General features: G+C 50.9%; 3 protein-coding genes across 4 annotated transcripts; 2 read left to right on the top strand and 1 right to left on the bottom strand.

The window, feature by feature from the left end:
* The first annotated feature begins 992 nt into the window (after window positions 1-992).
* LOC120695532 (uclacyanin 1-like) lies at window positions 993-1439 on the top strand. Its single transcript, XM_039978754.1, has one exon. It carries the CDS (start codon window positions 993-995, stop codon window positions 1437-1439), a length of 447 nt encoding a protein of 148 aa, XP_039834688.1.
* A 984-nt stretch (window positions 1440-2423) lies between these two features.
* LOC120690490 (transcription factor ILR3-like) lies at window positions 2424-5418 on the bottom strand. 2 transcript variants are annotated; one of them, XM_039973155.1, is made up of 5 exons: window positions 5099-5418; window positions 3822-3884; window positions 3643-3720; window positions 3355-3517; window positions 2424-2921 (listed from the first exon to the last, which is right to left on the bottom strand). In XM_039973155.1, exons 1-5 carry the CDS (start codon window positions 5281-5283, stop codon window positions 2643-2645), a joined length of 768 nt encoding a protein of 255 aa, XP_039829089.1. In that variant the 5' UTR covers window positions 5284-5418; the 3' UTR covers window positions 2424-2642. The 2 variants fall into 2 exon arrangements, with proteins under 2 accessions (XP_039829089.1, XP_039829097.1); XM_039973163.1 differs by having other exon boundaries at window positions 3822-3881; window positions 5099-5417.
* Window positions 5419-9460: 4042 nt separating this feature from the next.
* On the top strand, window positions 9461-12230 carry LOC120690484 (beta-amylase-like). Its single transcript, XM_039973142.1, has 6 exons — window positions 9461-9859; window positions 9949-10023; window positions 10144-10542; window positions 10665-10829; window positions 10904-11608; window positions 11708-12230. Exons 1-6 carry the CDS (start codon window positions 9476-9478, stop codon window positions 11912-11914), a joined length of 1935 nt encoding a protein of 644 aa, XP_039829076.1. The 5' UTR covers window positions 9461-9475; the 3' UTR covers window positions 11915-12230.
* Window positions 12231-13036: the final 806 nt, after the last annotated feature.

Raw genomic sequence — 13036 nt, forward strand, 5'->3', positions numbered from 1 at the left:
CGGAGAATTGGGATGCATGTGTTTACTTTTGGTGGTCTCACGTTGAGCTCGGCTGACCATATGTCGTTGGGCTGGTTCCTGTAGTTCGAGGCGGGGAGGGGAATGGTTGGTATGTATAGTCCGACGGGGCAAATACGTGCCGTGTTGGTTAGGTCCACCTTGCAAGGTTAAATCGGATCGATTCGCCGTGTCTCGCGGTTATGAGGGCCTTGGTCTCTTTGTCACACCGTAGCAAAAATGTAGAATATGAGTTAGGAATGTTTATATAAAATATTGAGCTCACCAAATTATTTTGCTTGCATCACCATGATTGCTATAGTAGGTCTTCGCGAATATGAGATGAGAGTTAAATTTTTATAGAATCTGAAGCTAAAATAATGAAAGTAAGGAATTACTTTAGTTGCTTTTTCTGCAAAATAACCACCAGCCAAAAGCCTTGCATGTCTAGCTATGTGGGCTAAGTTATACCCACTGGTCGGGTAAGCCTTGCTGAGTATTAGAATACTCAGGGTTTGTTGCCAACATTATTTCAGGGCACGCAGACGTAGACTTCTGTCCCTGCTGCGCCAAGTTCATCCGCCGGGATGCAGAGGGATGGGTGGTCGTGGAGCCGGACGTCTAGTTAGGGATCTCTCTAGGGCTCACTTTTGGTAGCTGTAGGCCCCGTTCCTCTAGACGAACCAGGATTTCAGTATTGTAAAGTTTGTGAATTATGTATTTATTCAAACTCGGTTTGTAAAACTTAAGGTCAAGTTCTATGTATATTTGTTGTATATTCAATTATGTGTCGTGCTTGTACCATCTGCGCCCACCTTCGCGTGGGACTATCGGTGATGTTTCGATCGGGACGTGGGTTGCGAAAGGATCGCCAAATTAAGCCATTAAGCTAATGAGCCTGATGTGTTCAAATGACGGCCATTACGCTTAATTAGAGTTTTAATTTGGCGGTTCCGTCACAATTGCTTCCTAACAATGCAAGCTTGTGCGTCGACATGGCAGAGTTCAAGTACATGCCCTACCACAACGTGCTGGAGGTGACGGAGGAGGACTACGCCGCCTGCAACCCGGGGAGCCCCATCTCCACCCACTCCGGCGGCGACACCACCTTCAACCTCACCGCCACGGGCACCCGCTACTTCATCTGCGGCATCCCGCGCCACTGCCTCAACGGCACCATGCACGTCAAGATCACCACCGTCCCCTACGACGCCGCCGCCGCCGCGAACGCCGCGGCGGCAGGCCCCGCGCAGGCTCCGCTCGGCTCGACCCCGGCCGACGCCTTCGCGCCGGGGCCGGCGGGGTACAAGTACAAGGTGGCCATGGACGCCGACGGCAAGGCGCCGGTGGCCGCGCCGGCGAGCGACGCGCCGCGGTATCGGCAGCCCGCGGCGGCAGTGGCCGGCCTGGCGTTGGCTGCTCTGGTCGCCCTGGTCGCCTAAGCTGCTAGCGACGTGCGTATCTGCGCGCACGTTGGAGTTTTGAGTTACTACGTTATCCAAGTCCTGTGGAGTTGTATTTAACTGTTCATTTCTGCTTCTTCTTTTTTAACTGCTGTCATCTATTTATTTATATTCGATGAATGTGTGTAAACTGTGACATTTACTTCTTGGTAATTAATTCCATTTTTGAGGCCGGCATTGGTTATTTCTTCAGTTACAGGCTGACATGCTGTGTGTTGAATGGTCATTTCACCTCTTCTGCGATCCAGCACACAATACTATGGGCGTGTTTAGATGTTTTGCAAAAAAAATTTGCGATGGAATCTTATGAATTTGAAGTAATAAATAAAGTCTATTTACAAAACTTTTTGCACAGATGGGTTGTAAATCGCGAGACGAATCTAATGATGATAATTAATCCATGATTAATTAATAATTAGCGGATGGTTACTGCAGCATCACTATTGCAAATCATGGATTAAGTAGGCTCATTAGATTCATCTCGCGATTTACAGCCCATCTATGCAAAATTTTTTGTAAATAAACTTCATTTAGTACTCCATGCATGTGTTGAAACATTCGATGTGACTTTTTTTTTGCGTTTACGGGTTTATGGAGTGGGAACTAAACATGGCCTATGTTCTGTTTTCCATTCCAGGAGTGCCAGAGTTATTCCTCAGAAACACAGGAAATCTGAATATATAGCTTCCATTTCTTATACAAATCCAATTTATCTTTCTTAATCAGAGACGGAAGACTGACAGCTAATATATTTCAGGCAAAAGAACGTGGGCGAGCACGTCTTGCAAAGTGGTGGTAAACACGTTATAACTAGGGTACGGCACATCCATCAACCACAACTTGAAGCTTTCTTTTTTTGAACGAACTGGCAGGAGCTCAGCCTTCAATTAAGCAGGACACTTGCCATCAGTTTTCACATGTTAGGAACATGGGACGACCTCTATGCAACGGCGACAATGGAGATATAGTTCTACGGCATAGAATTCTCATTTGATTTAAGTGACGGAATTTATTTATTTACCATATAATATACAACGGTGCCATCAGACCACCCATGTCACGAGCTGACAGACACACATATAAACTTCCAAGTTCTGGAGTCAACTACACCAATAACACTGCAGACCGAGCTAGACCTGAATCAATGGAGGGCGGCATCGCCTCTTTCCACCTTTAGCTTGCTTATGCGACAGGAGGGCAAGACTTGGGGTCATTTGAGGTGTCAACATCAGAAGGTGGCATGAACTGCCACATCGGGAACCCAGGGTAGCCAATCACAGGCATCATCAGCTTGTGACAAGCAGCTGCCGGCCCTTGGGGAGCAGCGAAGGCAGAGGCTGGGATCACAGGAGGGTGCGGTACCAGGCTTAGGCGGGAGTTCAGGAACTTGATCTGCTGCTCCAGGCTCTCTTTCTCAGCCTTCAGCCTTTGTTTCTCGTCCCGCAGCTCATTCTTCTCGGCCTGCAGAAGCAAAGTAATTGAGGGTGAAACAGTTCTTCAGATGAATAGCCTGCAAAATCAAATGCCAAAACCTTTTGCAGTAAATGGCATGCTTAATCATATACCTCTAGATAATTTATGGAAAACATGTATCCAAGCAAAGAAGTGCATACAACAAAGTAAAGAGTTAATGAACAAGTTTCGAAACCTACGAATCCCAAACACAGCTGCGGAGTTTTAACCATTTAAAAAATGCATTTAAAAAAGACTGACAAGTGTAAAAATAATTTTCTTCAGAAACATTCCATTGTTAAGACTGGATGAAATAAATCTAGATAAAAAGGTTATCATAAATCAAGGAAATGGAACAATATGAAGTGCCTAAACAACAAGACACGCCAACTCCCATCTGAACAGCAACATAAATAACTTGGCCATATGAAACAGGACAGACCTTCAACTCTTTGATCTTCTCTTGGAGACTCTCATTTGAATCCTTCAGCTTTTTTGCTTCACTACGCAGTTCTCCTACTACCCGAATAGCATCATTCAATATAGCTGATTTGTCCATTTTAGGAGTCTTCCCTGGCTCCAAGATGGCACCCAATTCTAGGAATCTAACAAAAAGAATACCATAAGTACAAATGTTACAATTATAGTTAACAAATACAATAATGATACTGAGAAAAGCAGATTAAACAATATATTGAAATGAAATCAGTCTTTTTGCCAGGGAACGTACCTCTCGTTCAGCTTGTCCCTTCTAATCTTCTCCCTGCATGCTTTAGTGCTTGGTTGTGCTGTACTTTCTGACCTAGGACTGGAATATTTTTTTGTTCATGGAAACATTCAAATGATAATAGGAACAAAAAATAAAAATGTATGGCTGAAATACAGAATACAAAGAATAAAGATACATACCGTTTATTTGTTGTCTGTTCTTTTCCCTGATCACAGTCTACAGAGCCACTGATTTCCACACTGCTAAAATCAAAGCTGCAGTTAGGATGTTGAATATCCAGATAATGCACAAGAATAAGTAGCACAAAAGCAAATAATATAGCATAGGAAATAAAATAATTATGCAGACTGTAAAACAATACTTAGTAAATAAAAATTCACAAATTGGGACATTGCATTTTTGTAATTCACAACATCACAAACTACATCGGATGAAATATCTTGGGAAAAAAAAAGAAGAATCTACCTTAGACAATACACAATATATCTGTTTCATGCAAACAATCTGATACCCCCAAAAATTCGCAACTTAACATCAAAATTTTGAGCTTATATAATAAAGACAAAACTACATGCAGGCAGAATGCAATCGACAAAAGAAACAGAGCTGTCAAAACTCAATCACAATATAGTAATCCTTAACACTGATCAGCTTACATTTCCTCTGCACACATCTACAGGATTCAATTACGACAAAACTAAAATGCAGATTCAATCTTTGCAAATCTCTTCTGCAGTGTCATATGAACCAAGAGAGCGTCAATACATTTTCAATCCAGAACAAATTTTCACCAACAAAGTTTTATCTAGTCATGTCCCTGTGAACAACGTGGTACCTAGTCACATAAAGGTCCAATAATAGAACAGCCACAATTTGATTGAAGAATGGGGTCTGTACATTTCATAAATTGATTTCACAGACTACAATCAACACCAAAGTGTGCACAATGGTATTAACTTTGCATCTAGGCCAGATGAACCGATGAAGAGCCCTAAAACTACCTTAACGCACCTGCCCACCGCCTGAGGACCTTAAGTGTGAACAGTCCTTCCCACTGTACTACTTACAGTAGAGGTCCATTGACCCATCCTGTGCTAACCATTTCCTCAGTCCTCTAACAAAGCCGAACCAGCAGAGCCAATACCAAGTCCACCACTCCACGTCTCCACCCCTCCCACACAGATAGTAAACTGGAAACACGAAAAGCCAGTAACTACGTCTAACTTTTCGGTAGCGCATGCCCAAATCCCACCTCTGAGGCGCTTCACTAAATTCCGATCAAACTCCTGGTAACAGCAATTACGCCACGATTCATGTAAATGTACTACACATGAGACAATCTATAGACACGATGCCAACAAATCGCACCAAATGTAACCGAAACCAAGGGCATCCATCCACCCCCCCCCCCCCCGCCACGCCCGAGCCCGAATCGAGACCGTACGCCGGCAATTACCAGGGACTGGGAGCCGGCGCGGCCGCGACGGCCTGCATTGGCGCCTGCGCCCCCAGCGGCTGCATGGGCGGCGGCGCCGACCAGAAGAATCCCCCCGCGGGGGCCGCGGCGAAGTCGGCGGCGACGGCGAGGTCGTCCATGAGGGGGCAGTCGAAGACCCACGTGGTGCCCTCCGGGGAGGCCATGGCGGGGGATCGCCGGGGCCGGCGGGGGATGGCCGGAGGAGGCTAGGGTTCCACTGTCGCGTCCGGAATTGGGGGGATTCGTGGGTCGGGGGCGGTCGGTGGAGACTGGCCGTCTGGGGAGGAAGTGGTCGTGGGCTCGGCCGCCGAGATAAGGACCATGAGCTCGGCGGAATGGGACGAGTGAGCACGAGGTTCACGAGTACGGATTTTATGGGCCGTGATCTGATGGGCCGAATGTATGTATATAAGCTAAGGAAGAAGAGCTACGGCAATACTTACTATATTTTATGGGCCTAATGTGCTAAACCCAGTTTGTTTTAAAATGGAATCTCAAATCTAATATGTTAGCCCAAACGGATAGCGGGGAAGGGAACGTACTCGCAAGAACAACCCTATCAGACCTTATAACACTGGCGGAGGATAGCGAGGGCCAACGGGGCGAAGGCCCCCCCCCTGGATTTTTAATTTTTTTTTATGACCATCTAATTTTACTAGCTAATTTGATCTACCAGTCTAATACTGGCCCCCCCTAGCTAAACTCTGACAGTCTGGCCCCCTGAGATTTTGCTCAAGCTCCGCCACTGCCTTATAAATAACCTTCTATCATAAATTTAAACGAAAAAGATGCAAAAAGACCTTGTAAACAGCTGAAGAGAAATCTACGAGGTACTCCCTCTGTTCTAAAATAATTGCAACTAATAATTGCAATTATACCGTACAAATTTTGTCCTACAGAATTGCTAATTTTGACCTAATTACCACAAAAGATAAAATAATTTTCGAAAGATTCTCGACAAAAACAAATAACACATTATCCACTAATCACAAGAGATAAGGAATATTTTTATAATTTTTAGATCTAGCGTTTGTTGCTCGGTCCTAAGATTGTACTTATTTTAGAATGGTGAGAATAACATTTTTAATCTCAGCTACTCAATTGCTTAGCTCGTTGACCTAACCGGCGGGTGGTTGCATCTAAGAAACTAGGTGATTCCCCGCGCGTTGCTGCGGAATCTTTAGTATTTTTTGTTATTATATTTAGTTAAGATATATGTGGGTACAATAAAGAGAATTTCTTATTTATGCACGAGGTGATGTAGACCAATTACTGGTAATTAGAATGAGGAGGCACCATATATTCATGCAAATATAATTTGTCATCACTAAAAGAATATGCATAAATTTAGGGCAGTCCCAATCCAGACTCTACTATGGAGTCTAAACCTCTTATTTATTGTGTTTTGCTGATGTGGCAGTATATTTATAGAAGAGAGAGGGAGAGAAATCAAGACTCGTCTTATTTAGACTCCAAGTCTTCACGTAAATCAAGAATGAATTAGAGAGAAAAGAGGGTCATATAAACTAAAGTAACACACTTCGTATTGGGAAGTATATTTTCTTATAATAGAGTTTTTAAGGTTTAGACTCTATGAGTGGAGTTTGCATTGGGACTGTCCTTACTATGCATAAATCTGTTGTTTCCAACAACAACTTGAGCTGCAACATGCAATCAAGTTTCTATCTTCGAATCAGTCAAATATGAACACTATATACCTATACAGATCCAATCCTTTCAGTTTGTATTCTAAGTTACTAACCATTAGGCGTTAGCCATGTCTGCTCTCTGCATTCAAGACTCTTCCTATGTGGTGTGTGTGCTCGTCTGCTCGATGTAGGAGACAGGCACGCACCAGGCAGGTTGCAGGGGTAGGCCGGGCGGCCACCAATCGCCACTCACCAGGGTCCAGGGGCGCACTTGCGCAGCCGCAGGCCCGCAGCCGTGCACGCTAGCGGCACAGGTCGCTGCGGCGCCGCACGCAGGGGACGACCAGCCGACGAGGCGGAGAGACGGAGGAGCCGCTCAGCCGGGGAGCTGGTGAAGAGCAGTAGGGAGCCAGGGATTCCGACCAGGTGGAGCGGCAGGCCAGCTGCTCGACCGCGCCGGGCAGCGTGCAGCAGCCGCCGGCTCGCGCGCTCGATGCCCCGATGCGCCGCGCCGCCGACCGCAGGCCGCCGCAGCCGCCCGCCCAGCGCCCGCCGGGCGCAGCGGCAGCAGCCCGCCCCAGCCCTGCAGATGGATGCGACGCCGGCCGCCGCGCCGAGCTCGATGCGCTGCCAAAGCGGGAAGCCCCGTCAGCCATTGCCATCACGCGCGCAGAATGAAAAGGTGAAAAATTCCCACACTCACGCGCCCAGCAACCCAGCGCACGGAGGTTATTTTTGGATATGCTAAAAAAACCGCCCCGGTTCGTATAGAACCGGCCGGTTCACCGGTTCTGGTAAAAACCGGATGGTTCAACCGGTTTTGCCGGTTCAATTGCACAGGCGATCTTTTAAGTGAACCGGACCGGTGGAGGCTTAGTTCGGTCTTTTACCGGTCCGACCGCCGGTCCGGTCCGATCCTAATAGCTAGGGATATAAGTATCCATCTTAGCTTGTCACTGCTTACCATGTTGAGAACCCCATGCATGTGCTCCACCCTTCACTCGCGTGCCATCGAACATGAACCGGAGCTGCTTGCGTGTAGCACCAGCGTCCGCCGTGAGGAGACCACATTGTCATAATAGTCCACAAGGCCTACTTGCAGTCTGTCTTTGTGTGTGACCACGCAGCGCTAGTTGTCCTGCACCGCCAGGATCATGAGTTATGACGGGCTTGATGATGAACACCACCGGCATGGCGGTGACGCTGACCCAGCAGCCCCATTGCGGAGACACACTTCTGGCTCCGCTTCAGGGAAGGAGACATTGTTTTGGTTGGCTTTTTCTGTTATGGAGATATAAAGTGTACATAGAAATTTAAGAAATATGAACTTTAAATTCAAAGACACTTTGGAAATTAAACCTTAGCTGGAACAAAAAATTGAAAGGAATGCTATCGACGAACAGAGAGGGGTCTGAAAATTAAAAGAAGCCATTTATCAGTTCATAGGGGATTGAAAGAGCTTATCAAAGTAGAAGGGCCTAACGTAACTTTACCTTGCCCAATGTGCAGATTGGTTCAGCGTAGGTCTACATCAGAAAGGGCCATGGGAGACATGGGGCCGATAGCTTTGAACAAAAGGAGAGAAAGCAATGGGATGAAGACGGAGCAGGACATTATCGTGGCCACAAATGACTGCGAACACAAATATAAATAGGGGAATTAAGCACCAAATGAAACGCATAACTGAATGGGATAATTAAACAGAGAACGCAAAAGGCAGGGAGATGCAGGAAGCTGAATAGAGAAAGGCACAGGGTCAGGGCTGCTGGACGGAGGTGGTGTGGAGGCGGTGGATGACCATTGATAGCAGGCGGCGCTGAGATGAATAGGGAAATGCAAAGGGTCGAGGCTGCTGTTGTGCAGAGGTGGGGTGAGAGCTGCTGGACGGAGGTAGTGTGTGCTTCATCGCATCATTAATAGCGGGCTACACTGCGGGGTGGAGGTGGGTCGAGGCTGCTGGTGGTGCTCGGAAGGAAGCTGAAGGGAGGGAGCCGAGTGGGCAGCGCTGTTGTGCGGAGGCCGAGCAGGAAAATGAAAGGCGTTGTTGTGCGATGGTGCGCGCAGCCCGAGCAGGCGTGGCGAGCAGGTGTGGGAGTGATAGGGGCAAGAGGCACGATCTGAAATGCTTTGGTGTCGTTGGATCATAGATCGAGTGGTTAAAAATTATCAAGCTGATGTGGCTACACCAGATTTCAAAGAAATAACAATTAATGCAGTTTAGGGGGATGATCTATATAAGAGTTATAGATAAACCATGATGAAGGCAATCCGGTCTAAGCATTTCTAAAGTATTTGCTTTCAAGTTCCAACTATATGCTCCGGTTGTTCCAAATGTTAGATTCGTTTTAGTTTCTCTAAATACATAACGTATATTATCCACCAAATGTACAGTAAAATATGTGTGTCTAAGAAACCAACATTTTTGGATCCTGCTTTTCCTTCCTCGCTTGCAAAGTTTAGACACTGTATTTTTTTCAGCGTTAGCATTGGGACTGAAAATATATAAATTTCCGTTTCCCGTTGAATCCACACCGTTGCTGGCGCTCTCATCGCACGGGGCCAAAACTAGGGAATTCTCTCAAACTAAAGAACAGACAACCGCAATAGTCTCATCTGGCACGTTCTTCCCGGCCCGTTGGCCGGCCGCAACACTAACCACGAAAAATAAGCACAGGGCTAAAACAAGAGGCGCACACGCACACTGCACATGCGGCTCACACCAACCACACCCTTCGCGGGCGCCACCACCAGCAGGCCAGGGCTCTTCCCCTGCTCCACATTGCCGAAACGGAATAAATCGTTGCGCGTCACGCCGATGCCATGGCGCGCCAACCACGGCCGCCCATATAATATAATCCGGCACACGCCAAAGCCACAAAGCGTCGATCGAAACACGGCAGAGACACTGCGCATCATGCTCCGGAGCTCGCCGGCGTCGCCGGTCAAGCCGCAGCAATGGACGGTGTGCCGGAGCGGCGCGGCGGTGGTGGCGTCCCCGCCACCGGTGGTGGCCGTCGCGCCGAGGACGGTTGCCTCCGCTCCTCTCCGCGCCCTGACCACCGAGTCAGCGGAAACGCATCCCGTGCCTGAGGTGAGGTGCCTATTGCTAGATAGTACTAGCAAGCACGCGCAACTGCAGCTTTGTTCACTGACATCGGCTGGCATTATTGTTCGCGGCAGCCTCCGCCATTGTTCGCCGACGACGATGAGGAGACGATGCTCGCCAGCTACGTCCCGGTCTACGTCATGCTCCCAGTAAGCTCGCGCCACCAGAGCGGCCGTCCCAAATCGCTCCATCGAGCTCAGCCAGTGATTCTGAACCTGCTTGATTGATCGCATCGCATCGCACTGAACACGACACATTGCGCGCGGCAGCTGGACGTGATGAGCACCGAGAACGAGCTGGAGGACGCGGAGGGGCTCCGGCGGCAGCTGCGGCGGCTGCGGGGCGCCGGCGTGGACGGCGTCATGGTGGACGTGTGGTGGGGCATCGTGGAGGGCGCCGGGCCCGGGCGGTACGAGTGGCGCGCGTACCGAGAGCTGTTCGGGGTCGTGCAGGCCGAGGGGCTCAAGCTGCAGGCCATCATGTCCTTCCACGCGTGCGGCGGCAACGTCGGCGACGCCGTCAGCATCCCGATCCCGCGCTGGGTGCGGGAGGTCGGCGAGGCCGACCCCGACGTGTTCTACACGAGCCCCGGCGGGGTGAGGAACCAGGAGTACCTCACCATCGGCGTCGACGACAAGCCCCTGTTCCATGGCAGGACGGCCATCCAAGTAAGTGCTCGCGCTCATGCAACTTCTCTGATAATGTCATGCGCGCATTGCTGAATGAAAGGGATTTCAGGCTACCAATTAACAGTCAATCAATGTCTGCATTGTTTCATGGCTGGCACCAGTTGTACGCCGATTTCATGAGGAGCTTCAGGGAGAACATGGCGGACTTCCTGGACTCCGGCCTCATCGTGGACATCGAGGTCGGGCTCGGCCCTGCCGGGGAGCTGAGGTACCCGTCCTACGCGGAGACCCAGGGCTGGGTGTTCCCCGGCATCGGGCAGTTCCAGGTAACCCCGCCATCTGTGTAGGATTCGAATTGTTGCACCGGCGAATTGAAGGCGACTCATAATCTGCGCTGCAGTGCTACGACAAGTACCTGGCGGCGGATTTCAAGGCTGCGGCGGCGGCGGCCGGGCACCCCGAGTGGGATCTACCCCGCGACGGCGGGGAGGTCAACGACACGCCGGAGGACACGGGGTTCTTCGCGGCGGAGGGAGGGACCTACCTGAGCGAGCAGGGGAGGTTCTTCCTGACGTGGTACTCCAGCCGGCTGATCGCGCACGGCGACCGGGTCCTCGACGAGGCGAACAGGGCGTTCCTGGGGTGCCCGGTGAAGCTGGCCGCCAAGGTGTCCGGGATCCACTGGTGGTACCGGCACCCGAGCCACGCCGCGGAGCTCGACGCCGGGTACTACAACCTGGGCGGCTGCGACGGGTACCGGCCGATCGCGCGCGCGCTGGCGCGGCACGGCGGCGCGGTGCTCAACTTCACGTGCGCGGAGATGCGGGACGCGGAGCAGCCCGCGGGGGCGCTGAGCTCGCCGGAGCGGCTGGTTCGGCAGGCGCTGAGCGCCGGGTGGCGGGAGGGCGCCGAGGTGGCGTGCGAGAACGCGCTGAGCCGGTACGACCGGGCCGGGTACAACCAGATGCTCCTGAGCGCGCGGCCCAACGGCGCGGGCGGCCGCAGGGTGGCGGCGGTGACGTACCTGCGGCTGTCGGACGAGCTCCTGGCGGGCAACAACTTCCGGATCTTCAGGACCTTCGTCAGGAAGATGCACGCCGGCCTGGTAAGACAAGATAAGAGCTTGGGTCTCGTGTAGGCCCGTTTAGGTAAGCAGAGTGGGCCGAGACGGCACTGACCATCATTTGTCTGTGTGTGCTCGCAGGATTACTGCCCCGATCCGGCCCGGTACGGGCGGCCCATGAGGCCTCTGGAGCGGTCGGCGGCGGAGATCCCCATGGAGCGGCTGCTGGAGGCGACCGCGCCGGCGCCGGCGTTCCCGTTCGACGCGGAGACCGACATGAGCGTCGGCGGGGGGCTCGCCGAGGCCATCGACTGGGTGATCGGCAAGATCGAGTGGATATTCGGGTAGGATCAGATGAAGGTGGGTCAGGCAGGCTGCGACGGCATGACCGCAGACGTGACTGAACAACTGCAGCCACGATGCGTGTATAGGGAAACTCGTACGCGCGCACAGTGGCAGTGCCGCCTCATCCACGACAGCTAGTGCATTTGTGCCTGAAGCTTTCCCATTGATTTTTCCAGCAAGATCGATCGGCGGTCGGAACGGCTGCGTCGTCACTTCGTCAGGCCCGGCCAGATTTGGTGATCGAACGAATTGAATGGCGCGGCATCAATTGGACGGCATCTTGCGAAACGTGCCTAAATCGAACGTGTCGTATTCGCCATAACGTATGCCCTGTGTCGAGTCACACCGATCGACCTGCTGCTGGGTCCATTCCATTCATTACCGTCCATGAGGAGGATCCGCCACCACCAATCATGCATTCTCATGAATGCAGACGACGCAATCCGATACGGTCACGGTCCCTATCCCTCGGATCATGGTGGATTCCGGCGTCTTCATGTGGCCCGGCGGCCGGCGCAACTGGCCGCCGATCCCAATCCCAATCCCAATCCCGCCACTGAATGCGAGGAAATTATTAGCAATGCGCCACCGTCGGACTAGCTAGAACGGCCGGGGGTTTCTCATGATTTGGCCGTCGTCCCGTCCACCCCGCGGCCTGTCGGATCGGGACTGGACAGCTAGCACCGGCCGGCCGTCCAGATCGAGCACCGGCGACGACCTCGCTTTCCGCCGTTAATGGAGCGGGGCCTTCATCAATAACTCCGGCGACGTGACGAGGCGACCCGACAAGCATGTACCAGCTGGGAGAGTGATCCCGTTTCGAGATTGGTCGGGTTTCACTCTCCCCTCTAGCGACGGGAAACCACCGAGGAGGTCGGCATCTCAACTCAGACACTCACCAGTCACCAGGCCACTGCCGGGGCTGGTCGACCGAGCTTTCAGAGGCTCAGCCCTAAGCCCAAAAGGCCCAAAAAGGTATTAAAGTCTCATTGTTTTCTTTACAAATTACAGCGGTAACAAGGATATTTGTATTCTTGCATTTCCTGAGGAAAATAGTACTTTCAGTTCCAAAACTATATAAGCGTATCATTGTATTAAACATATGAGTAGATGTTTTTGCCTTTC

This window comes from Panicum virgatum, chromosome 2K (genome assembly GCF_016808335.1).
Source record: "Panicum virgatum strain AP13 chromosome 2K, P.virgatum_v5, whole genome shotgun sequence".
Classification (NCBI taxonomy): Eukaryota; Viridiplantae; Streptophyta; class Magnoliopsida; order Poales; family Poaceae; genus Panicum; species Panicum virgatum.